At 39.5% G+C, this 26,368-nt stretch overlaps 2 protein-coding genes across 3 annotated transcripts; both read right to left on the bottom strand.

Moving 5' to 3' along the window:
- Nucleotides 1-1,564: 1,564 nt before the first annotated feature.
- On the bottom strand, nt 1,565-21,645 carry LOC130539306 (epidermal retinol dehydrogenase 2-like). 2 transcript variants are annotated; one of them, XM_057057565.1, is made up of 7 exons: nt 21,269-21,642; nt 20,343-20,670; nt 19,674-19,805; nt 19,305-19,404; nt 17,882-18,026; nt 12,257-12,382; nt 1,565-3,067 (listed from the first exon to the last, which is right to left on the bottom strand). In XM_057057565.1, exons 2-7 carry the CDS (start codon nt 20,664-20,666, stop codon nt 2,971-2,973), a joined length of 924 nt encoding a protein of 307 aa, XP_056913545.1. In that variant the 5' UTR covers nt 20,667-20,670; nt 21,269-21,642; the 3' UTR covers nt 1,565-2,970. The 2 variants fall into 2 exon arrangements, with proteins under 2 accessions (XP_056913545.1, XP_056913544.1); XM_057057564.1 differs by lacking the exon at nt 1,565-3,067 and adding an exon at nt 8,077-8,710 and having other exon boundaries at nt 21,269-21,645.
- Nucleotides 21,646-22,195: 550 nt separating this feature from the next.
- Nucleotides 22,196-26,121, bottom strand: LOC130539309 (proenkephalin-A-like). The gene is made up of 3 exons (XM_057057568.1): nt 25,905-26,121; nt 25,082-25,229; nt 22,196-23,054 (listed from the first exon to the last, which is right to left on the bottom strand). The coding sequence occupies exons 2-3, from the start codon at nt 25,223-25,225 to the stop codon at nt 22,458-22,460; spliced, it is 741 nt and encodes a 246-aa protein (XP_056913548.1). The 5' UTR covers nt 25,226-25,229; nt 25,905-26,121; the 3' UTR covers nt 22,196-22,457.
- Between the last annotated feature and the right edge of the window lie 247 nt (nt 26,122-26,368).

The following is a 26,368-nucleotide window of genomic DNA, read 5'->3' on the forward strand; positions in this document are numbered from 1 at the left end:
GAAGACCACATGAAGAGACTATACAGTACTACCTTTGTATAGCCAATACTCATATATTGTATCTATGCCATTGTCACTCAGATACAGTGCATTGGGAAAGTTTTCACAGCACATTAAGTTTTTACATATTTTGTTATGATACAGCCTTATTCCAAAATTAAGTCAATTCTACACACAATGCCCGATATTGTCAATGTGTTTCACCCATTGGTACTGAGCAGTGCCTGATGTCCTCCAAACATGACACCTGGCATTCACACCAAATCATTCAATTTTTGTAGTATTATACCAGAGAATTTCGTTCCTCATAGTCAGAGTCCTTCAGGTGCCTTTTGGAAAAATCCAGGCAGGCTGCCATGTGAGAAGCCTCCATTTGGCAACTCTACCATACAGGCCTGCAGAGGTGGTCATCCTTCTGCAAGGTTCTGAAAGAGCACACATTGGGTTCTTGGTCACTCCCCTGAGTAAAGCCCTTCTACCCAATAGTCCAGTTTAGATGGTCGGCCAGGTCTAGGAATTGTCCTGGTGGTTCCAAACTTATTCCTTTTACAGATAATGTGAGGCCACCGTGCTCAATTGTACCTTCAAAGCAGCAGAAATTGTTCCGTACCCTTCCCTAGATTTGTGCCAACTTGAGACAATCACATCTCATGGTTCTTTGCCTTCATGGTGCATTTGTGCTCTCACATTCACTGACATTCACCTGTGGAACCTTAAATAGACAGGGGTGTATGTCTTTCCAAAACATGTCCAATCAACTGAATTCACTCCAATTAAGCTGTGGAATCATCTCAGGGATGGTCGGCAGATAGAGGATACATCTGAACTCAATATTGATTTTAATAGCAAAGGCTTGAATCCTTATGTACATTAGATTTTTTTAGTTTTTTCTAAATTTGTAAAAACCATTTCCACATCATTATGGGGTGTTGCATGTACCTCTTCCAGGCCACCCAGCCAGGGTGATCGGTTCCCAGCATGTGTGCAGGCAGCTAAATTTGCCACAGGTCACCCCTCTTAATCCAGAGCCACCAGGAAGCCTTTTTAGTGGCTTCCAAAACGCTCTTTGCAGCTCATCATCCCTGCTGCCCATGGATTTCCACAACACCAAGACCTGGAGTAGAGATTGCCCCGTCAAGCCACTGCAGCCTACTTCAACAAGCCCACCTTGGGCTTTCCACTCCTGCCTTGACACTCTTCCAACAGAGATGCATATTAGACTTTTCCTCTCTTGTGCTTCTTCCATTCTGTCTTTTCGGGAGACTCTTAAGACCAGCAACACCATCTGCTTGATTGTCTCAGATATCAAGCTGTCAGTATGGCTGCTGTCCTGGAACTTCATCTGTCCCCTCATTGATTAGGAACCGCCAGTCTTTTGCTGTCAAGAGAAGCCCTCACCTGGGCCCTTGAATAGGTTGAGAGAAAAGAGATGGGACACTTTGAGGGGGTGTTGAGAAAAAATTGAATCTATTGGAAAAAGGCTGTAAAATAAAAGGAGGAAAGAATGAAGCGCTATGAATGCCTTCCAGATGCATGTACCAAAAATAATCAATAATGCTCTGTATTGTGTTGAGATTGCTTTATTATTGACAGATATCAGAAGATTATAGAACATTATCAGGATATACAGTATACTGACTTGTGCAAACTGTTTTTTTTGCCTTCAAGATAGCTACATGTGTCTTTAAAAGCCTTCAACAAGCCTTATATCAGGTTTAGCGGATGTGTAAATCACAACAGCATATTTTTGAAATTTAACAAAAACAGGTTCACAATGAGTTAAGGCAGATTTAAATGTTACCAATAATAAATGCGGCCACACAGAATCACAGTAAAATGCATTAACAGTCAAACAGGGATGAGAAATTAAATGACACAACTGAAACATTTATAATCAGAACCTGGATTAAAACATACTCAGTTAAAGTACAAATTTCAGCCAAATACTGTGGATCTGAAAAAGGTCTGAAATTCACATTAGGTAACCCTGTCTTTGCATTTCTTCACAATGTTCATCATGAAAATATTACTGACAGACTTACATTTGAAATGACAAAGGACACACAAATAGGTCAAAGAAAAGTACATTTATATTCTACAATAGAAACATTTTGTTTCATCTTAAAGGTGTGCTCCTTCAGAAGGCAAAGTGAAATTTAGAGAGAACAGGTTTCCTTGTGGAAATCATGAACACATTTATACAACAATCTGTATACTGTATGTGTATAAGAGGAACGCTTCAGTCTTCGGTCCACACTTAAAGAATTTTAAAAACACATTTGACAGTGTTTACCTCATTAAGTACTTCAGTAAAGATACACATCTACCAGGATTATCCTGACTAACATCAATACAACCAAATATTTACCACTACTTCAAATTTCCCTTCATATTCCAGTGAAAATACAAGACATCTGAATGGTTTGGACTGACCATTATTGCCAGACAAGAAAGTCATAGAAAATATACATTTTGTGATAAATCTGTAAAAGCCAAGTTACCTTTCCTTTAAGTTTACAGCTGTCTTGGGAGATGGGATTACCGGTAGTATCTGTCTCTATCCCTACAATTCTTTTGTATTAATATCAAGGTAATTATTGGAGAACATTACTTATATCAAACTTTTGTTTAAAAATCTAATATTTTGAAGATTTTGAGAACAGATGGGATGTCATACACTACAAACTAGTTAAACTCCCTCTGAACAGGTCTAAATGTGCTTAGTTAAAGTGGTAATATTAAAGCATATCTTTTGGCTAAAATAATTACTGTTTAATAATTTTCATTAACCCTACATAATAAAACAATGTGTATATTGGTTTTAAAAGTGAAATAAAGGACACATTAACTTTAACAATTAAAATACAAGCTCGGTGGCCCTAGATAGCTATTCCTTAATTACCGGTACATAGGATGATAATCTCATAGAGGTTTAAATATATGCCTCATTCATTTGATTTCAGTCTTCAGTCACTCTTGTTTTTTGGAGTGCCCTCTGAATGTGTCCATAAGGTTGAAAGCTCCCAGATACTGACCAAGAACAATTCCTTGCTTCATTGGAAGGATGCTGTAGAGGATAAAACACACCATTAGGTATTTATCTCTTTATTTTCTTTTATAAACATGTACACATATGTGTATTTGCATTTTTATATAGTACATTCAAAATAGTTTGTAGTTTCTGTAAATAAACCATAGACAGATTTCTAAGTTTATATAAAATCTAAATTGCTCAAGCCCAGTTTCACTCAATGCGGCATTAGCTTGTGGAATATGGAACCTTTGTTTTAATCTGACATCATTATAAATTCATATCACGAGTAACTGCTAATGAAACAGTACATTAGTGCTAATGTTCCATGTTAAATAACTAGAAAGATTGAAGCCTTTCTGCATCCCTTCCTAAATCAGCCTATTAACAGCTGCAGAATGACTAACAGTCCTCCAACAATGCCTGTCTTCAAAGAGGAAGAAGAGACAAAAGTGGGTAACAACACATTTTTAAATATGGAATACAATGGCCTTTATGTAAAATAAACAGAGAGGAAAACAGTCACTCAACTGGTGTGAGCTGCGTTCCAAAGATGAAAAGCCTAATAGAGAATAATGGCTCTGTGCTCAGACAAATAGCCCAACGAAAAAGAAGAAGAATGAGGGAACGTGTTTTTATCAAAGGACAAATCAAGTGTTGGAAGTTTTACAACTGTAGGCATGAAGATCAGAAATCTAACAGCACGTATCTTATATGTTGTAATCCTTTAGGTCAAGTAATGGCAGACTTACTCTAGCCTTCCTCTCCAACAGCCACAGCAGAGGTTTGGACTGCTGAACATTCTACAATGCACATGAACAAAATGATGCTTCATTTTGTTCACGCTCTTCATCACCCAATTATGGACACGGGGAGAAGTTTCAGGACTTCAAATACATCGTCAATTAAAATGGTTACTCTTATTGAACCTCAACAACCACTTTACACAAGACAGAATGTTTATGGTGTGTAGCTGACAGTGCGCACACACAATGTAACTAAGGGTAATGAACCCCCCACCCCAGCAGATAATGCTTCAGGGTCTCACTTTGTATGTAACCTCTTAACTAAACAGTATCAAATCCAAATACGGTTAAAAACCAATGTTTAACATTTGAACTTAGGATAATTAACTTTTTGCTAGTCTCAATATTACAAACTATAACAAATGGATCGAAATATCTGACACAGACAGATCCAAGTGGAAAGAAAAACAAAGGAGAAAGAGAATGACACAAAGGCACCAGACAGGGAAAAGGTGATGGCGAACAGTTGGAGAGAAGAGAATACAATCATTGATCATTCACAGTTATTGAGCTGCAGCAGAAGTGTGGCAATGATGGCCCGCACTTGTCCAGCAATCATCTTTATTTCATCTTTATTTATATAGCGTCTTATACAATCAAAATTGTTTCAAGGCGCTTTCCATAATCCCAGGGCCTAACCCCCAACAAGCAACAGTGGCAAGGAAAAACGCCCCTTTAACAGGAAGAAACCTTGAGCAGGACCAGGCTCCTGTAGGGGGACCCTCCTGCTGATGGCCGGCTGGGTAGAGAGAGAGGAGAGGGGGGAGGACAGGTAGATGATAGAATGGAGAGGAGAGGAGAGGAGAGGAGAGGAGAGGAGAGGATGACCCAGTGGGGTGACAGAGGCCTGTCAGGTGATCATGTTTCCGGACCCTGGCAGCCTTGGCCTATAACAGCATAGCTAAGATGTTAACCTAATGATTAGACGACCCCCTAAGTATGATAGTTTGTCTGTCTATGATAGTAACATGATGATTTGATGATAGAATTAGTAACAATAGGTTTTTTCAAAGAGGTAGGTTTTAAGTCTGATCTTAAAAGTAGCGATGGAGTCAGCCTCCCGTACCTGGACAGGAAGCTGGTTCTATAGCAGGGGGGCCTGGTAGCTAAATGCTCGCCCCCCCATTCTACTCCTAGACACTCTGGGAACCACAAGTAGACCAGCATTCTGAGAGCGGAGTGGTCTATTGGGCTGGTAAGGTGTCACTAGCTCCTCCAGGTAGGATGGAGCTAGGCCTCTGAGGACCTTGTAGGTCAAAAGAAGGGTTTTAAAAATTATTCTATATTTAACGGGCAGCCAATGAAGAGACGCCATTACAGGAGTTATGTGATCTCTTTTATCAATACCTGTCAGAACTCTGGCTGCAGCCAAATTTGAAGACATCCAGGACTTTATGTCTTTAAGACAGGTCTGAAGCTTCACTAACTTCTCTGTCTCCTCTGGTTTCATGGATAAATAAAGCTGAGTGTCATCAGCATAACAATGAAAATTTATCCCATGCTGCCGAATAAAGTTCCCTAAGGGAAGCATGTACAAGGTGAAAAGGATTAGTCCAAGTACAGAACCTTCTGGAACTCCGTGGCTAACCCTACTGTATGAAGAGGGAACACCATGGACATGAGGAAACTGGTATCTATCAGATGAATATGATCTAAACCAGTCTAGTGCTGTCCCTTTAATCCCAATCACATGTTCCAGTCTATGTAACAGGATGCTGTGATCAACTGTATCAAAAGCAGCACTGAGGTCCAGCAGAACCAGCATAGAGACCAGTCCATGATCTGAAGCTATAAGAAGATCATTAGTAACTTTAAGAAGTGCTGTTTCTGTACTATGATGAGCTCTAAAGCCTTCAAACAGGCTGTTTCTCTGCAGGTGCTCCAGTAACTGAGTCTCCACCACCTTCTCAAGAATTTTAGAGATAAAAGGAAGGTTGGATATCGGCCTGTAATTTGCTAACACATCGGGATCCAGTGATGGTTTTTTAACCAACGGCTTAATCACTGCCACCTTGTAGGACCGGGGTACATAACCTGTCACTAAAGAACCATTGATCTGGTCCAGGATAGAGCTGCCTATCAATGGTAAAACATCCTTCAACAGGTGTGTTGGGATGGGATCTAAGAGACAAGTGGTGGACTTGGATTTCTGAAATAGCGATGACGCCTCAGAAAAATATATAGGAGTGAAGGAGTTTAAGGGCTCGTTGGAGAACCTGTATGTTCCCACAGTCAGCACATCTGGTGATGGTCCAGTTGTTGGGATGGCCTGGTTAGCTTTTTCTCTGATAGCTAGAACTTTATCAGTGAAGAAGCTCATGAAGTCTTCACCACTAAGGGAAGAAGGGATACGTGGATCTAAAACACTGTGACTCTTGGTTAATTTGGCCACAGTGCTGAAAAGAAACCTAGGGTTGTTCTTATTTTCCTCAATTAAAGAAGAGAAATAAGCTGTTCTAGCCTTACGGAGGGCCTTTTTGTAAACTAATAGACAGTCTTTCCAGGCTACATGATAGCTGTCAATTTTACAAGAATGCCACTTCCTTTCTAGTTTGCGCGCTTTCTGCTTGAGGGTCCTGATATGTGAATTATACCAGGGGGCACACCTCCTCTGATTTACTATTTTCTTTTTCAGGGGGGCAACAGAATCAAGCGTGATTCTCAGTGAGGTTGCTGCACCTTCAGGAATAGAGTCAAACTCAGCAGGGCTAAGATTATAATGATTGATCCCTGGGGAAACACACAGTGGTCCTGGGATTAGCACAGGGATCGCTTCCTTAAACTTAGTTACAGCATTATCTGAAAGACATCTGCTATAGTAAGACTGTGCTCTGAGGATAGAAGAATCCTTAATCATAAATGTAAAAGTGATCAAAGAATGATCTGACAGGAGTGGGTTCTGAAGGAACACTGACACATGTTCTACCTCAACACCATAAGTCACCAGTAGAAGAAAAGAGGAAAGGACTGGATAGTTGTGGTTACATAGGTTTTGTTGTGGTTATCATATATCTGTCATATAAAGAGAATATGTACCTGAAACACTATCTAGACACACACATAATCCCACCTTTTGTTCACATTGTTGTGTTTCAGAGTATCCTGATGACTTTGGCTCTTACAGGCATCTCCTCTGCAGCTGCACGAATTTGAAAGCTCCTCTGCTTCCGCTCAATCTACTCTGTGTGCACCATTCTGGGGTATCATGCACTGTAAAATGTGAGTTTCATAAACACATACCTTTCCTTGCACATGGGATCTATGAACAGGAAGAGTTCTTCCTGTTCTAAGCGAATATTTATCTGTTCATAGTTTCCTCATAAATAAGTATACATATGGAGTACCATATTTGTGCTAGGATTCACATCATTTTACACCAAAACACCAAAGATGCTGACCTCACTGAGGTCTTCAGACTTTATCTGCTCTCAGAGGACATGTCTGCACAGCTCCTTTTCATATATTGCTTTAAACAGAGAACATTCATCCAGGAGGTGCTGGACCAGACTCGACAGGTTGAATGTGTGGCAGATGCATACAGTTTTCAGTTTGAAAGTGCTGAAAAAATTCCTATTTTTCATGACTCATCTTCAGGAGAATAAGATGAAGTTTAAAATGATTTAATGGACAACAAACATTTTTAGTCACATCTCTGGCGACTCTGGACGTTGGATCTTTTGCAGGGCTTTTATGGATTGATGCCATTTCTTTTATCATGTAAAACAAGCAATTGCGCAACCATTTACCCTCTGTTCAGTATTTATTAGCTGTAAACGTGATGAAACTCCTCTTGTTGTCTTTAAACCTCCATCCAACTTCTTTCTGTTGCAAGCAATCGGTGTGATGTCACCCACCACATGCGGTGGTGATGGCACTTTTAACAAAAAGCTTCCATTCTGATCTTATAAGAGCAGCAAACCTTATTCCAATTGATCTCAGTCTTACAGAAGCCTTTTGGGTGAAGTCTAGAGGAGATTTACTTGATGTATTTGTAAAAACAAGGCAAAGGACAACCTAATTTCCCCCTACACTTCTCCATATGTCTGTTTCATAGTTTCAAACAGATGCAAAATCTGTGTTACATCACTAAGGAATACCATGAAAAATACATGGACTCATGGGGTATTCAACTAAATTTATGGTTATATTTATGACAACTACCAATTGCACATTAGTGCAAATTGTCTAAATGTTAATTTATTTAAAGATGAAAAAGAAGCATGGCTCTGGTCAACACCATGAAAATAACAGACCTTTATTCATTTCACAGCAATAATCAGAAAATCTACAGACTGTACAGTCACTGTGGCAGAAGACCTAAAGCTACAGACACTGACATAATCATCATATAGAAAAAGAGCTTTACCAGTCAGGAGAACCTATCAGGTATAAAACAATACCACCTCTTCATGGTGCACTGTAGTCAACAGACCTCTACCCAGGTGATCCCTCATAGCCCTCAAGCCACAAACACCAAAAAAAAACAGATACCACAAAAGCTGAAACTATACTTAGCCCTGTCATTCCACTGAAAATGTGTTTTTAAAAAACATAGTCAAAGGCCAATCTTCATGTTTGGTAAAGTAGGTTTCTTCCTAATGAACAGCCAGCTGGAGTGGGCAAATCAGATGTGTTACATACAATACGGTGGCGTCTCCTTATTAGTCACAAATATAAACAAAACAAAGACTTGTGGAGTTGAGTGGTAACAGTAACATTTGCTGTGAGTAGGAGCAAAATGTGTTAGCAGCCAAACATGTTGATTACATGCTAATGCAATTTGGAGTGCAGACTGAGCTTGACACGGTAGTCTGCTTCAATTGACAATCCCAGGTAAGAGTCAAGAAGGGTACTCAGCTTCCAATGGAGAATGCTGAAGAGGACGAAGGGAAAGGTTGAGGAAGATATACACAAAACGTCACTGCCATCAGTGAGAGCTATCAGTTATTGATCATTTAGGATTTGAATCTGTCTAACCTCAGGAGCCACATTTAAAACACATGTGACATCATTATTGTATGAACAAACTTGCTGAACATGTTAGAGGTAAAAGGATGTTTGATGACTTTGTCGAGGCTTGTTTCCTTGGTTGAGAATAAAACGGTACTCATTAATACCCTTTTGAATGGCAATATCAAACTGCCAAGTGAAGAAGAATCCTCTTACAGTTCAGCAGAAGACAGCAGTCATGTGAGATCTAAAGATTACAGCCTCACTGGGCATCAGGCCAACATACGTGTCAGATGACTGGAGATTCAGGCATCTCCTTGGCTAAAAAATGTGTTGTTGGCACCAAGCTTTGTGAAATAAAGCCAAAATTTTGACATCATTAACCATCTCTTTGGGGGTTGAAAACATACATGTTTCATGTTATAGCCTAACATTTGCACCAAGTCACTGGAAATTATGGGGCTGATTGTATGTTTCTTGTATCCTCTGTATTTTTTAGACATTTAGGTAAATTTCTTACCCGTTATAAATTAAGGCTGAAATGTTTTGCTTTAGGACACTCAATTATACTGAAGAAATTAGATGTACACTCACTGGCTACTTTATTAGGTACATCTGTTCAATTGCTTGTTTTCACAAATAACTAATTAACCAATAACATGGCCGCAACTCAATGCATTCAGGCATGTAGATTTGGTCAAGACAACTTGCTGAAGTTCAAATCCAGCATCAGAATGGGAATGAAAGGGGATTTTAGTGACTGACTGTGGCGTTCTTGGTGCCAGAGGGGCTGGTCTGAGTATTTCAGAAACTGCTGATCAACTGGGATTTCTATGCACAAGCATCTCTAGGGTTGAAAGAGGAAAAAGAGGAAACGAGTGAGCAGAATTTGTTTGGACAAAAATACCTTGTTAATGTGAGGTCAGAGGAAAATGGGCAGATTGTTTAGAAATTATAGAAAGGCGAAATAACTCAAATAACCACTCATTATGCCATTGAATGCAGAATACCATCTCTGAGCGCATAACACAACCTAACAAATGCTATCTACGAATCAAAGAACCAAAGTAAGGCTACAACTCATGCAGGATAACAAAATTGGACAATAGAAAAATGTTGCCTGGTCTAAAGTCAGAATTTGGTATAAACAATATGAAAGCATGGATCTATTCTGCCTTGAATCAACAGTTCAGGATGCTGGTGGTGTAATATTGTAGGGGGATATATGCTTGTCCTGCTTTGCACCCCTCAGAAAAAACTGAGCATCATTTAAACGCCCCAGGCTACCTTAGTATTGTTGCTCACCATGTCCATCCCTTTATGACCACAGTTGACTCATCTACTGATGCCTACTTCCAGCAGGATAATGTACCATGTTACATAGCTCATATCAAAGAATTGTGGCAGATGCTAAGGCAAAAATGCACCCAAGTTTTTACTAGCAAAGTGTAGTTGTTGACTGTATCTAAGCATTACATTATGGATAAAATGCGATTTGAGCTGTTAGAATTACTGTTAGAGTGCATAGGCATCAAAAGGAATTATTGGATCACTGTCCCAGATGAGAAATTGTATTAAAGGAATTTACAAGAAGAGCAAGGTATGGATCAGGTTTGGAAGTGCTTATTCTCATCCAAGCTGCTTCACTCTCAGCTGCAAAGCAGGCCATTACATGTTGTAGGTCCTGCGTTGATGAAGTCAACAGGATAACATGAGCCATGCCTAGAAATTCTGTCCAAAAAAATTCTGAACAGAACCAGTGACAAAGGGCAGCCCTGCCCAACTCCATCATGCATCGGAAACAGGTCTGACTTACGGCAAATGTGATCCAAGCTCCGTTCATACAGAGACTGAACGGCCCTTCGCAGAGGGCCACAGACTCCTTACTTGTGGAGCACCCCCCACACAGGATACCTTAAGGGACACGGTTGAAAGCCTTTTCCAGATCAACAAATTACACATTGATTGGTTGTGCAAGCTATCATGTACCCTCAAGCACCCTGTGGAGGGTATAGAACTGGTCAAGTGGTCCACGACCGGGACAAAAACCATGTTCCTCCTGAATCCATGGTTCGACTTTCAGCTGAATTCTCCTCTCTAGTACCCTGGAGTAGACCTACCCAGGGAGGCTGAGAAGTGTGATGCCCCTGTAGTTGGAACAGACCCTCGGGCCCCCTTTTACAAAAAGATCCACCCCGTTCCAGAGGCAATGTCTTTGACCGCCGCGCGATGCTACAGAGGCGTGTCAACCAAAACAAATCCAAAAGGTCCAGAGGCTTGAGGTACTCAGGACCACAAACTCCTTGCCAACTAGAAGCTTACCAACTACCGACCTTGGATTGGATGATGATGAGTCCACCTCAGAGACAACACACCTTCCTCAGTGGAAGGTGTGTTGATGTGATTGAGGAGCTCTTCAAAGTATTTCTTCTATCATCTGACAATATTCACAGTTGAGGTCAAAAGTTCCGCACCCACATTGCAAACAGTGTTGGCATAGCACTGCCAGAATCTTTTTCGAGGCCGACCAATAGTCATTCTTCATGGACTCACTAAACTCCTCTCAGACTCATGTTGTTGCCTCCAGGACAGCCTGCACTGCAGCTTGCTTGGCCTGCCACATTTGGGGTTTGCCACCGCGACTGGCACCAGAGACCTTGCGTCCACAGCTCCAAGCTGCCGTGTCAACAATGGAGGCAGAGAACATGGTCCACTCCAACTCAATGCCCCCAACCTCCCTCGGGATCTGGGAGAAGCTCATCCGGAGGTGGGAGTTCAAGACCTCCCTGACAGACAGCTCAGCCAGACGTTCCCAACAGACCCTGACAATACCTTTGTTCCAAACCCTGGCAATATTATGTAATTAATGGAACATACATTATTGTATAGTAGAGTGTGAATTTTCCTGCTGGCAGTATAATTGAATGCGTTTATTTTCATTTATACCAAAATAAAAAATAATATCCTATGCCTATTCTCTCCTCTACCTCTCCTCTCTATTCTCTCCTCTACCTGTCCTCCCCCCTTCTCCTCTCTCTCTTCCCAGCCGGCCATTAGCAGGAGGGTCCCCCTAAATGAGCCTGGTTCTGCTCAAGGTTTCTTCCTGTTAAAGGGGAGTTTTTCCTTGCCACTGTTGCTTGTTTGGGGTCAGGCCCTGGGATTCTGTAAAGCGCTTAGAAACAATTTTGATTGTAAAAGACGCTATATAAAGATTGATTGATATTGTTAAGAACAATTAAATTGAAAATTCACATTTTTCAAATGACCCATCATAAAAAGTTAGATTCCAGCAAAAAATTGCATTGATGGATCGCATTCAAACCCAAGTGATCCCAAGTGAATAATGCACAGTATAAAACCAAAGATGGTGACATTAAATATTTCTGCCCATTTAGGAGACAGAGGTCAATCCATCTTTCCTGCTTTGGTACAAATTAATGTAACAAAGTAAAAGAAATGGTGAACTAACTTTTTGAGAGCAGCGATGAAATACATGCTCCTGGGAAGCAACAGGTACACCTGGTCCGTCAGCACAGCGTTGATGATTTTCTTGGCCACATACTGCGGGTCCAAAATTGGGAGCAATGTTGGCCACCTAAAAGGACATAATAAAAATGATCATCACTTCCTTCCGCAGTCATATCCATAAACCACACTGAGCAACTATAAACTATAAATCACAAAAATAAAGTTGGATGCTTAAACACTGTTCTGCATACATTCATCATTCTTCTATAAATTTAAATAAAGTTAAATTCACTTCAGGTTGCGGTCTTTAATTATCAAACTTCTACCTCCAATTCTTCCCAACCTGCTTTGAAGGGTTTGCATCAACCGAAACAAGTTGCATTTCTGGTTTTATTTTGTGTTTGGCATTAATATGCAAAGCTTTTTGCAAGACTACTGTCCAAACAATTCCAGACTCTAATATATTACTGAAAACATAGCTAACTTTGATATCACCCTCTAGAGTTTGTTCAACAACTTGGATTTTGAAGCTAAGTGGCTATCTGTGTCTTTGTTTTTAGCAATGCTAATGATGTCGTTAGTCATGGCCAGCGATTCTCAAATGTAGGTACTTGTTCTGACCCAAGGTAGGGGAAAAAACACTTCTCTGTGTACAGATCATATCTGATATGTCTATTTTTAGATGATATCTATTACATGCAGGCTCATCCAACACGTTTGAATACTCCATTTCTGTCATTTGCCATTACTGTTCACCACTTCCTTCACACTATCTCAGGCCTGGCCAGCCCGTGGCTCGGCTCTAACGTTCATATCGAAGTTTGGGTTTGTGTTTTTTTTTAATGTGCGTGTTCGCTTCACTTGAGTTCAATACGGTACCTTCGCCAAACGCGCATGCGCGTTAGATGAAAATACCGCAAAGTTTCTCAGTAGGGACAAGATCTTTTGAGTAAGCAATTAGTGTCAAGTTCGACTTCAAAATGGCAGGGAAAAAATGCACAGCCAAACGAGAAAACCTGCACGAAAGCTTCGTGACCAGGTTCCGTGATCTACAACTGAAAAGGCCCCAAATTGCATTCCTCGCTGACCCATTTAATGTGGAGCTGCACTGTTTGAAAGCCCCGCTAGTCATAGATGAGGCTGCAGCTGAGTTGGAGATTATTGATCTTTGTGAGGAGGACCAACTGAAACCTGCTTTAAGGGAAGGGGCCATTGAGTTCTGGAAAAGTGTGCCAATGGAAAAATACCCCAATGTCAAACGGGCTGCGCTTAAGATACTTTCAATATTTGGGTCAACATACGTCTGCAAGTCTGTGTTTTCTACCCTAAAACACGTGAAATCAAAGCATCGATCTGTTCTGACTGACACCCATGTGAAAGAATTGCTTCGCGTGGCAACAACTGAATACAAGCCAGATTTGAAGAGGATTGTTCAAAGCAAGGAATGCCAGAAGTCCCACTAAGCAACATGCATAGTAAGAGGAAAAAAAGATATTTTAATCATTATATTTTTGTTTGTGGACTTAGTTGAACTGAGAGTTTGTGTGTGTGAGACAGTGCACACAATGTTCATTGTTGAAAATGACTGGCCCGTGGTCTGTAGAAGTCAAATTCTGTCATTAATATGTTGGTGTGTGACATTTACAATAAATCTGGCTAAGCAGAGGTCTGTGTGTGTGAGGAAGGGATGAGGTGATGTTCATGTGTGCGCATGTGTATGATGTGGCTCATCACAGTAAAAAATGTGGCTCTTAGGCTCTGACTGGTTGGCCACCCCGGCACTATCTGAATTTTTTGCTTTAATTCAATCACATGACTACAAACCAGCTATACTGTGCTATGCATCAGGGTAGCAATACAGCAGTAGAGCATTAAAAGAGTATATATAAGAGGATGGTTCTTTGTTTCTGCAGTGCTTAAAAGAAAAAATGAGAAACAATATAGAACCAACTCAATGGCCATTGAATAAAGTAAAACTGTTTCAGAGTAACTCAGGCACGTATTGGTGCGCAGGTTTTTTGCTGTTTTGGCCGAGGTCTGAATCATACAATATTGTGACGTAGACAAAGATTTTTCCCCTGAGCTATAACTCATCTACTGGCCACTACATTGAGGTCTCAGGCAGATAGACATCCGATCTCCAAAGGCCAGTAAATCCCACCTACTGCACACAGTCAATACATGCATGTATGCATTTGACACATCATACACATGGATGCATCCAGACCACCAGGTGTCACAGATTTAAAAAAAAAAAAAAGAAAAAAAAAAAAGGCATGCCTCTACTGTGATGAGGAAAATGACAAAGGACTAGCTGAAATGCTAGAAAATCAGCACTAAATGCTTCTGGAAAACAATAAGAATCCACAGCCACAAACAAACTCAACTGAATGGTGAGATGATGTTGGGGTGAGTGGTTGATTGGACCAGAAAGGTAGCATATCTGCCTAGTTGGCCTTGAAAGAGCTGAAGGTTGAGGCAGGAAGAAGTGGCTATTTAAAGACATTTTAGCACTGATGTGAGAAGTAGAAAAGTGACAGGCCTGGAGGTTCATGCTGGCATCAAGTTTTGTATCCTCATGCCTTTAAGGAACAGCTTGATAGATAAGGTAAGACAGAAATAAAGATAGAAACAAGTGTTCAAACACCTTTGAAATCTTAGGACATCCAGGAGTGGACCAAAAAGACCCCTATAGACAATTGATGTTCTCAGTGACAAGTTAAAAAATTTTTTTTAAAAATGCACGAAATAAAGCCGTTACAGAATATAAGGCTGAGTGGTTTCAGTCAGGACAATATCGTGCTGTTCACTGCAGTATTGCCAATGCACTGAAACCTCCCATTTGCTGTAGAGGTGAGCCATTTAAAATTATTCAAATCCATATCTACCATCTTTTATTTTGGGTTTAACATAAATATTGGGCAGTTGTTCCCATTTGCTGCCTCCACAAAGTGTACAAGTAGAAATCAGGATTAAACATGGATTAAAATAACAGGATACAAAATTGGCCTCTATTTTTATACATCCACTTACTGGAAAAATAATTTCAGTCCTTGTGGTAATCTCAACACTAGAAATGCAACAGGATAGTGGCTGTGGTGGACAATCAAAAAATGCAATGAAATTGCCAACCATAATTATAGTCAAAAGCTTCAAAATGAGATGTGGATGTACCAGACTGGGCACTCCATTATGTTTATTAATGACTATAAAGATGAAAGTTTTTAAAATTCATTTTATTACCGTTTCTACATTCTAAATTGCATTACCTTGAATTCGCTCTATTGTGATTAAATAAATAGAGAGGCTTATTTTCACTTCTGTGTCACATCAGGACCAATAACCATTACTGCCAGGTACCAAATCCCACAATGCTTTCAGGGGGAAATATGAGAGAGATGTAAAGAAACACAAACACCATATAAAAGGCTACGACTGGAAAATCTATATCAATATGTAAAGTGTAATTACTACAGGCTGTGCAACAGGAAATAAAGTGGATTTTTAGCAAACATTTAAAAGTACCATCTTGGCAATAAGAATGGCAGCAGAAAAGGGCAATCAGTTAAAAATGTCAAAAGAAATGTAGAAAATGTGTGAATTTGGTTTGACTGTTGAGAGCTTAGCTGAAGTGAGAGCTTAGCTGAGGTAAAAACTGCTGATCAATGAAGCCATCTGCAGAAAAAACTTAATTAAAGCTGATCGTAATAGTACCAATATTGTTTATGTTTGTGTAGGTGTTCTGTGAGACCGATTTATGATTTTCTGAGCTGTTGATTATGGCTTCATTCAAAACTGTGCATAGAAGCATCCATTAATAATATTCCTTAATGTTGGGTCTTCTCTATTAGCGACAGTAAAAATCAACATTTACCAGCTGGACCGTCAATCATGATCATTGACCGCATTAACATTTGGCATTAAGATATCCCTTTTCTGATGAGACTGGATTCAGACCACATTAGTTACATCTAGGCCCATATTAACAAAGAATCCTAATACCAAGATCAGACTACACAAATTTAGCTTGATTTTGAACCCACAGACACATCGCAGACAAGCATTCACACTCATGCTTGATTAGGAGTTGTCAGATCACAGAACAAGCATTTTTACCACTTGAAATGTGACATTAAGAGGGGTGGTCTGGGCCTGTATTCACAAACAATCCCAAGAATAATAGTTGCTCTTAGTGATGTCATTCTAAGAAAAGCATCTTTGGTCTTAAGAAAGCTCCTAATGTTAAAAACTGTTAAGTGGAACAAGGAGGATTTTCAAGGAGCCAAAGAATGTCTTAAACAGAGAAGCTGGCAGAAAGGCAGAGCAGAAAGAGATATTCTCCATGTATTTAACGATAACTTAATAAGCTGCTACCGCCTTGATTGTACAGGGATAATTTTGTGGTTGACCTTATCAGGAGCCTACTTACTTACTCTCACCCAGGTTAGTAATGCAATAACAGCTAAAATGAAGGTCACCACAACAGTGCGATAATTGTTTATGTGAAAAATGCAACAGTGTAGCAGTGATGACTTGGGTCTGTCACAACCCTCTGCCAACTGAGTTCTCAGTCACTTGGTAACCATTATGGCACTTTCCTTGCATTGTTGCACGAGTCATTCGCTTTCCACTGGATGCTCACTTGTTGAAGGCCAACAAATGGGCATTCTTGGGCATAGCAGGTTTCCTGGTGCTGTTGGTGTTATTGATGGGACTCATATCTGCATGTTATGATTTTGGCTATTGTGGCAAAATAGCCAAGCTCAATGCATGATTTGTCAGAGAGGGACGGATGTTTAGCAGCTGATCCACGCCTAAACAGTCCAGTTAAAAAAAAAAAGGCACAGAAAACTTAATAACATCCATACAATAAATAATATCCAAGTAAGCAATGTCAGCAGTCACACCCTAAATGGTAGCCTACAACTCTGAGAACAACTTCACTTGTGTGCTGCAATTCTCACTCTGCCTTCGGAGTACAGCACTTACCAGTGCTTTATACACTCATGGCCTGGACAGGAAACAATGTATTGATTTGTCAAGCAATGCACACCCAATTCTGCCTCTTTCCTTGTGTTATGATCCTGGGACTGAATTTACCGTCTTTTTGTTCTCCACCAGCGGTACTAGCATGTCGTGGAGTCTGCGTTGCCATTTCCGTTACATTGTTTTCATGAAAACAGATTTCTTAATAAAGTCCAAATTCTATGATCTATCATTACTAGGAGTGTATTTGTTTTCATTTTTGTAACAATCACAGCTTTTAGTAGCCTGCATCATGCCTAGCAATGGGGTCAATGAACTGAAGAAGCCGTCTGGATAGAAGGCGAAATGTCTTCAAGAGAAGAAAAACAGTCCAGTTGACACAGAAAACTTACCTTGGATAACTATGACCTGGATGATTGAGAATCTACACAGACAATGGGGTCAATCCCACCCCCTCACTAAGATTAACATTTCTGTCCCTTTCTCTCTTCAAAGTTGCTTTCTGAAACTTCCTCAATCACATTCAAGCTAAAAGAGGACTCTGAGAATCTTTGTGAATACAGACCCTGGTCTATCCATAACCTCTAATACCTGACATGACAATTATGACAACCACAATGAAGCATAAATAAGAACTTACTTTGTCTGACAACCATCAAACATGCCTGTGTTGATGAAGTATGGGCACACAATAGTGGTCTTCACACCATCTTTTCCAGTTGCCAGTAGCTCCAGACCAACTGACTCTGCAAAACCCACTGCAGCAAACTTACTGGCACAGTAGTCTGAAAAGACATTACAAATACAAAAAGCTATTAACCTCAAACTGTTGTTGACTTCAAACTACTTTTAGAGGTAAAATCAAATATTTGCTTTTTTGGGACAGCTAATTGACAATGACAAAAAAATATTTCTTCTACTTCTACTGTATTTTATTCTTGTATCCCACAAACTAAAACAGGTGGAGCAGCATGCATCAATTTTCTGACAACCATTTTTGACATTATTGGAAAATTAAAATATAAAAATATTCAATAATGAGGTAATAGTGATAACGACTTCCACTCAGCCATCATATTCGACAAAACGATATACTCTGACTGTGGTAATGAACTTATCTCTAAGACAAAGTCAAAATGAACAAAGTTCAAAGGGTTATGTTTACTGATGATTGTGTAACACTGGTTGGTAACATACATTTCTGAGCACTATACACTACTGCTAAAAATTTTAAATCATTTACTTGATAGTGTTTTAAGTAACATGGATAACATATTTTCAAGCTGTTTCTTTTCTAAGCACTAAAGTTCTTGACAGCATGACAATTTTTTTGCTCTTCACTATAGGGAGTATGAGAGATGCACCTAGATTCATGCTTACATAAATGTCAATTTCTGCAGGCTTTCCTTAATGTCCCTGAACTGAATAAATTAATAATGTTTTCAAAGAACAATAAGAAGAGTCAGATGGGTAGAAATTCTCACCTATAGTTAGAGATGTGTTTCTTACCAAGATCCACATTTGATACTGAACCACTGAATACTTTAAACCTGACTTTTGGACCATTAATGTTTCCCCGAGCTAGGAAAGACTTTGAAGCCTGTGTTAAGAATCTAGACACAGCTATGAAATACGAAACCTAATCTAAGAGAGGATTTGTGACCATAGCAATGGAAAATTGATTTGCCATTGTGGAGATGTAAGGCTACAGGCTTCTTGTCAAAAATATAGACATAAACCAAGATGTCCCAAGAATGAATGATGACATTCATCTGCAGGATGATGCCAAACACTCAAATGAACAAAACTTCAATAGAAACAATCTTGGTAATCTTATATAGTCTGAACAGCTAATTATGCAGTTGATGTTCTTCAATTAAATGAAATCACTTATGTACCATCAGACTAAGTGCTTAATTAACACCTTTTTGACAAAAATGACTCACCACTAAACATCTAATAAATCTGAACAATGGCCGTGCTGTCATGCTGCAGTTTGTGATGCGCTAATAAGCTGACTTCTGGAAATGAAATAATGTTACTTGTAGTTATAAAGCCCACACCTGCCAATCCGTTGACCCCGATGAGTCCAGCAGAACTGGCGATACTCACAAGATGGCCGTGATTATTGGCAATCATTGCAGGAAGGAAAGCCTTGTAAGTCTGAACAGGAAACACATCAAACAAATAAGACCAAATAAAAGCAATTATCTTCATTACTTAACATATAAAAACTAAAATCTTTCTATGTTCAGATCTCATGGAAGCACAACTCTCATATATATCAAACAAGCCAAGAGAACAAAGACCTATTATCTCGATACATCAAACTCTTCGGGGAATTCAGCAAAGAGTGGTTTCTAAACTTTATTCATTAAGTGGACCTGTCAGAAATCATATAGAAAAAAGCTGTTAGTTCTGCAGTTACCGACCCAGAAATGCGCCATACTGTTGACCTCAACTGTCTTCTCAATCAGTGAATCTGGTGCATCCATAAATTTCTTTCCTGTCACAATCCCAGCGTTGTTCACCAAAATGCTGACGTCTCCTGCCTCTCGCTTCACCTGCATAGAAAAAAAAGGTCATCCAGAGGCAGAAAGCCCCAAGGAAGCAAATTTAAAATGTTCATATATACCATGATAGTCATACCAATATTTAAATGAAGTTATTACAGCATAAAGGTCAGAAAATTAACGTATGGTATGGCATAAATACACATAAATGTGGTATCTTGAAGACAAGTCTGTATTGTATTGAAGCAATCAAATTAAACTGTGCAATAATTTTGACTATGATGTGATGGTGCACACAAGAGAATGCAAACATTATGCTGGCAATATTTAGGATCTGAAAGGTGTTTGGTTTCAATTTTTACACATACTTGTCAAATGCTAAATTTATTTTACAGCATGAGTGAAGGGAGAACATAATTATTTTTGATAAAAGCTGTAAATATAGATTCTCTTTAAGGTGACAATGCAAGAAAAGTGAAACTTTTATAGATTCTATAGCTCTTAAACAAAGATGGTTTAAAATAAATGAAGGAGGAGGAGCTCAACCTGAGTTTTAGAAAACATGCATTCAGTGCTTGGAGTCCTTACTTGATCAGCCATTCTGTAGACTTCATTCCTGTCACTGCAGTCACACAAGTAGCTGTAGACCTTCTTAGCTCCACTCTGTTTAGCTAGTCTAGCCGTTTCTTTAATTCCATCCTGGTTAATATCCCAGAGAACCAGCACCGTGTCAAGAGCTGCAAACTCCTGAGCCATGAGGCGGCCGATCCCACTACCTGCACCTGTTATCAGTACCACCTCACCAGATATATTCTTTTTCTTAAATGGCACAAAGAGGTGTATGAATGATTCTACATTGTACCAGATGGACAGCAGGAGGACTTGAATTGTTTCCAGGAAGAAATTCATCATCGATCTAGGAAGAAATAGGAAACTTTTTAAAGTCTAACTGAAATTTTCACTTACACAACAAATTGATTTGAACATTATTAAATTCTATAGATGTGGTTGTCACCACCCTTGAGGTGTGAACTACCAGCTAGGATGATTAAGAGATTTTGGTTTTAATGCTCTGCAACTTAAGAGATCAGTCTGATTGCAATCATTGAGAGTAAACTGAATCATAATATGGAAACCGGACTAAAACCTTGTAGGACGAAAAATAGATTTTTATATATAAGACAATGCTCAATTGTTGAGTAACCACAGGTGTTCCTACTGAGACTCGTTTAGAAAAGGGTCCATTAGGGCTTAATGGAGGTTGCTCTTCTGCATGGTGGCTCGTGAGAGAAAAAACTAAAATTAAATTGTTTCTTCTAACAACCTTAGATGGTTTCCAGGTGTTAACAAATGGCGATCCAATTGAGCTGAACACCGGGGAGCTTTCCTACTTTGTCACTTCTCTTTCAGCATCACTATAATGGTGTATCATACTCTGAAATGCAGTCGGTGAAAACGCTTTAACAACATTTAAAACAACCAAAAGACACAGCGTGACACAACTTCAAACTTACCGAGACTCCAACAGGTTACGGGGTGTTGTATCGGGTTCGAAAGTGGAGCTCCTCGGCTTCCCTGAGGTCAAACACTGTAGCTAGCTGTAGTAGCTGGAACCGGGACCTTTGCTCACCACATCGCCTAAAGTTACGACACAAGTGCCCTTGCTCCTGACTAGCTGTTTGTTACCACGCCCAAGCTGATAAAACAACTTCAATGTTGACTGTTAAACATAGGGACGTGAATTGTTTACTGGGCTATAGACGTGGGGTTCTCCTGCCGGCGTTGTGACGATTTCTTTAAGCTCAAGGCAGACAAAGCTGAAACTCCCATCAAAATTACCGGTAAACACAAGCAACCGCTCAAACCCGGACAAATCGACGGAGAAATCACATGACCCGGACTAGCCAATCACAGCCCTGTATGTTCTCTAACTTCCGCATTAATTCGGATTACGTTGTCTGAAATGTGTTGTAGTTCGAAATAGGAATTATGTACGTGTGTTAAGTAAATGAGAAACACCGGACCTTGTGTATTATATAATATGTATGACGTGAAAGATTTCAGACACCAGCGGATTGTAATCAAGATATAACAGCAGACGCCAAATATCACGGGAAGAACGCACAATCAAACATAATTTCAGGGGATAATGATTATTATACTGTGTTTTGCCACGGAAAATCATCAAAATAGACAAAAAAGCTTTGATTAGCAGCCAGTAAGTGCGGCTTATTTATGTGACAGTCGTTCAACACGCAAAATCCGGCCAGTGGTGGGTGGATCATTCGTTTCGGCTGCTCTCGGCCTGGACCCTAACCCTCTCCTAAACTAATTGTACTGTTAAAAGAATATCATTTAACAGCTCACATCAATGATGTGGGCCCCTTAATAAAAGACCACAACATGACACAAAGACACACAAGAAATCATAAACTTGGGCATTTCTTGATCAATAAATTCTTTTAATAAATAATACTAACATGAAACTCAAGACAGCTAAACAGATTTATATATGCAATTAATGCAGGTTTATTATTTATGATTACAAGACAGGAGTGATGAAGTAGGCAGCAGACCATCATACGAAGCTGAACGGTGCAACATGATTGGCAGAGCTGGTGGGAGGTTGATTCAAGTCCACACCACAACATGAGTGGTAGAAGAAATGGTTTTGAAGGGATAAGGTGTGACAACTGTACTGCTCTAATCCATGAATCCTCCATACCTCTTCTGTAAATCATTGCCATTCTCCCAAGCTCTTTTTAACTCCCCCCCTCTCTTGTTGCTGTCCACCAGCCACTCAGGCCTGCCTACACGCCTCATGAAACCCCCATAACGCTTCTTGAGCCCCCGACCTAATACTGCCTCCAACAGGTCACCCTGAGCCACTCCTTCTTCTGCCCGACGCATGAAACCCCCATATCTTTTGACTTCCTCTCCTGCCTTGCCTGCCCCCTCACTATCATGGCCAGCTGCTGCATTGAGAATCTTCAGAATGTCCAGACGAATAGTTTCCTCTTCATCTGGGTTCAAAGGATGCTCCAGTGCACCCTCTGGCATGTCACGGCGAGACATAAAACCGCCATAGCGCTTCATGAAGCCACCATACTTCTTGGCGAGCTGGTGTCCTGGCAATGTTGTACCCATATCATCTGCTCTCATGGTGCCTTCTGCTTCCTGTTCCAGCTCATGGGCAGATTCGGCATTCAAAGGTGCATTTTTTGCCTTCTCTAAGATGAAGTCTTGACACAGGTGAAGCTTTTGGCTGTCTAACTCTCCCTCACACTCAAGTGAGCATGTCTGAAAAAAAGAATATCTCAAATTAATATTTAGATATCCAATTGTAGATGTGTAGCTTCTCAGAAATCCAAGTCCACCATAAAAAATTGTCCCCATCACTGGTTCGCCTCCACAATGTGGTGCTTGCTGAGTTTGCCTCCATTCTATTCCCTTCAGTATCACCATTGCTACACTGAAATAGTATGAGTAACATGATAACTGAAGTAGAACAGATCGCAAACAATATAGTCTACCCACACAGTTGGGTGACCTGAGAAAAATCTGTAAAAGTTTTACACACCTCACCCCACTCTATACAAACTATAACATTTAGGAATTGTAAATTTTTGAGATTGAAAAGAAATGCGATGATAATATGATATATGATTAAATCGGCAATAAACATTCCAAAAAATGTCTTTGCTGGAATTTTACTTTAAACCTTCATTTTAAAAGTTTTTCAGTGTCCTAAATTCACATATTCATTTAGCTAAAAATTGACCTGACACTTGCCACCAGCCTCTGATGTCTTTTTACTGGAGCAATATCTGATTATTTTTATCTGCCAGAGCTGCCTAACTGCCACCAATTTTATGTAGCACACTTGACTAAAAAAAGAATAAAAAGTGGCACTTTCTGTCCATAATATGCTGAGCACTGTGGGGGTGTTGGTGTTGTTGTTTGATGCATCTCCCCTATTCATATACTCTCAAGTGTTCATTGCAGCTCTTGATGAGAGATTGATTTTAAATGATGTGCATAAAATTAACAAACGACAGATCCTGCAGCAGAAAATGATAATTACTTTCTGTTCAGTGCATTATGTTCTTTGTACCATGTCTGTACTAAGCAATAGAAATAATCAATTCTACAAGGATTTTCAAATATTCAAAATTTTCTATACGATGGTTCAAACCCAGCATGTTTTCATTGATTTCATTTGTATTTTTATTGCTTCATTAGTTGTTGTTTTTTATATCTCTTTTATTTTCAGGTTGATTTTAGAGTATATAAGCATATGTGATGAAAGTGGGATTAGATGGAAGGTTCTACCATCAACATCTTTCTCATACAAGGCAGGCAGAAATTTGCAAGGAAGGAAATGGCATTAGTCAACAGATGCTTTTGAGAGAATATTCCATCCCATTCCATAGTGCATTCTAAAGAACTGTCCCAGCATGTTCCTTAAGGAGTAAAAACAGTATGTTATTAATCTAATGGAAGGCTCCCCTTTAACAGCTATTTGTCCCCCACTGCACCTACTTATCTGAGGCATCTTTTAACTATCTGAGCTCAATAGCTATCACTGCTACTGAGCAGTTATAATCAGACTTAAAGGCCTTTTGCAGGCCCTGGGGCACACTGGACCACATATCCTGCTCCAAATCCCATATGTGTCATTGGATTTCACTTATCCCCGTCATTACAAATTGTTGTTTGATAACAAAGTGTTCGGATTCTTGCTGAGCTTTTTCTGCCGCTGGCTCATGAAGATAGAATTAATGAACAGGAAAATTGACTATTGGCACCAAAACTGCCTGGATGTCAGCAGTGCCCCCTAGTGATCAGGGCGGAACGTGACAGAGGAAATTGTTAAAGAATTTAATTCCATCACAAAATCAGCATATATTTGGAATTTTCCCCTTGAAAGAAGTTACTTTCAAATTATATATTTTTTCCAAACACGAAAAATATATTTTATTATATGTCTGAATAATTTTCTTTCTTTAAAGTTCAGGTGTTGCAGGAATGCTGTGTCCTCCAGTTGCATGTATGAGAAATAACATTACACATTTAAATCCTAAATGTTTTTCTTAAAAGAACAAATAACATGAAATCATTTAATATGGATTTTTAAAAATTGATATGTCATTATATTTTAACAAATATATATTTAAATAATTTTTAAAAAAAATATCAGAACACGGAACAACTGAGATGTACAAAATCTTACTAATTTCTACTGATTATTGTTCTCTTTAATTAATTTATCTTAAAAAAAAGACAAAAACAACATACTGATTAATGGATATAGTTTTTTTTTTTACCAGAGAAGAGATAGTAGACTGCTGTCCAAGCAGATGGTACACACACAGTGCACACTCCTTCCTGCAGTCTGTTCCAGCCACCAGTGACACGCACATTCCCGCAAGAAACATCCAAATGCAGCTGCAGTGTGTCGGGACAGCCATTGGGCTAACAAAAGCACAATACACGACAAAAAAACATAGCCGTTCCAATTCAGTCAGATCGCTGACTAACTCAGTTATATAAACATACATCTGAAAGACCAAAGATGTACTTCAGAAGACCCACACTCAAAGCTGATTTGATTTAATTTGATTAAACTATGCAATTAAATGTTTAAATCCTACTATTGGTACTTTTTCTGTGATCATTTGAAAGACATTAACAATTATTACCAAAATAAGGAGAAAAGGAGGAATCAAACTGTGTATTTTTTCATGTATATGTCAGTATATATGGGCTGAAACAGACAAAAATAGCTGATTTATCCCCCATGAATATTTTGTGGTTACATTCCTAATCTCTGCCATGTAACTCTACAGGCTGGCTCAATTGAACAGATCTGACATCACCAACAGTTTCTTGTCATTTTCTAACATTTCACAGACATAAACATTTACAAGTACATTCGACAAATTATTTAGGAAGGTTACAAATGCAGACGATGCATAGTAAGTGGTTGTTCAATGTTGTCTTTGAATCTTTGTTTTCTTATATTGATATTTTTTGACAATAATCTGTTGATGACTTAAAATAAGTTGATCAATATCAACATCACCAACATCAACATTTCTTTCCTGCATTATTGAATAATAACAAAACATAAAGAATCCATAACCTTACCTATATCTGGCTGGACTGACAGATTAGTGAAGCGGTTTGTCCTCGCCTGCACGTGCACACAGGAGAACTGTTGCGTGGCGCACGCCGCACAGACCTCTCTCTCACTCACTCTCTCTCCCTCTCTCACTCTCTCTCTCTCTGAGATTATGTCTCTAGTGTACAAAGACTGAAGTCAGAGAGTAATTTGGTGAACATCAGTTGAAGAGGAATAAGAGGCGCATGGCTCCGCAGCTGGTTTATATAGTTTCTTTCATTTACGTCACCAATCCAAATTAGAGAGGGGGGTACACAAATGTTTCTCTCTCTCTCGCTCTCTTTCTCTCTATCTCCTGCTGCTCTCTCTGTCTCACACACACACAAACACACACACTCAAACACACACACACACACACGCACACACACACACACACACACACACACACACACACACACACACACACACACACACACACTCCCCTTGTGTG

The sequence above is a fragment of the Takifugu flavidus genome, chromosome 15 (genome assembly GCF_003711565.1).
Source record: "Takifugu flavidus isolate HTHZ2018 chromosome 15, ASM371156v2, whole genome shotgun sequence".
Classification (NCBI taxonomy): domain Eukaryota; kingdom Metazoa; phylum Chordata; class Actinopteri; order Tetraodontiformes; family Tetraodontidae; genus Takifugu; species Takifugu flavidus.

Excerpts from the sequence above, each read along its gene's own strand:
- LOC130539306 (XM_057057564.1), bottom strand. The coding sequence starts at position 20,666 with ATGATGAATTTCTTCCTGGAAACAATTCAAGTCCTCCTGCTGTCCATC. Across the intron at positions 18,027-19,304 it reads CGGGGTCAACGGATTGGCAG|ACTACTGTGCCAGTAAGTTT; the intron begins GTGTGGGCTTTA and ends ATGTCTTTTCAG. Across the intron at positions 12,383-17,881 it reads TTTGATGGTTGTCAGACAAA|GTGGCCAACATTGCTCCCAA; the intron begins GTAAGTTCTTAT and ends ATGTCCTTTTAG.
- LOC130539309 (XM_057057568.1), bottom strand. The coding sequence starts at position 25,225 with ATGGCTGTCCCGACACACTGCAGCTGCATTTGGATGTTTCTTGCGGGA. Across the intron at positions 23,055-25,081 it reads AGTCTACTATCTCTTCTCTG|ACATGCTCACTTGAGTGTGA; the intron begins GTAAAAAAAAAA and ends TCTTTTTTTCAG.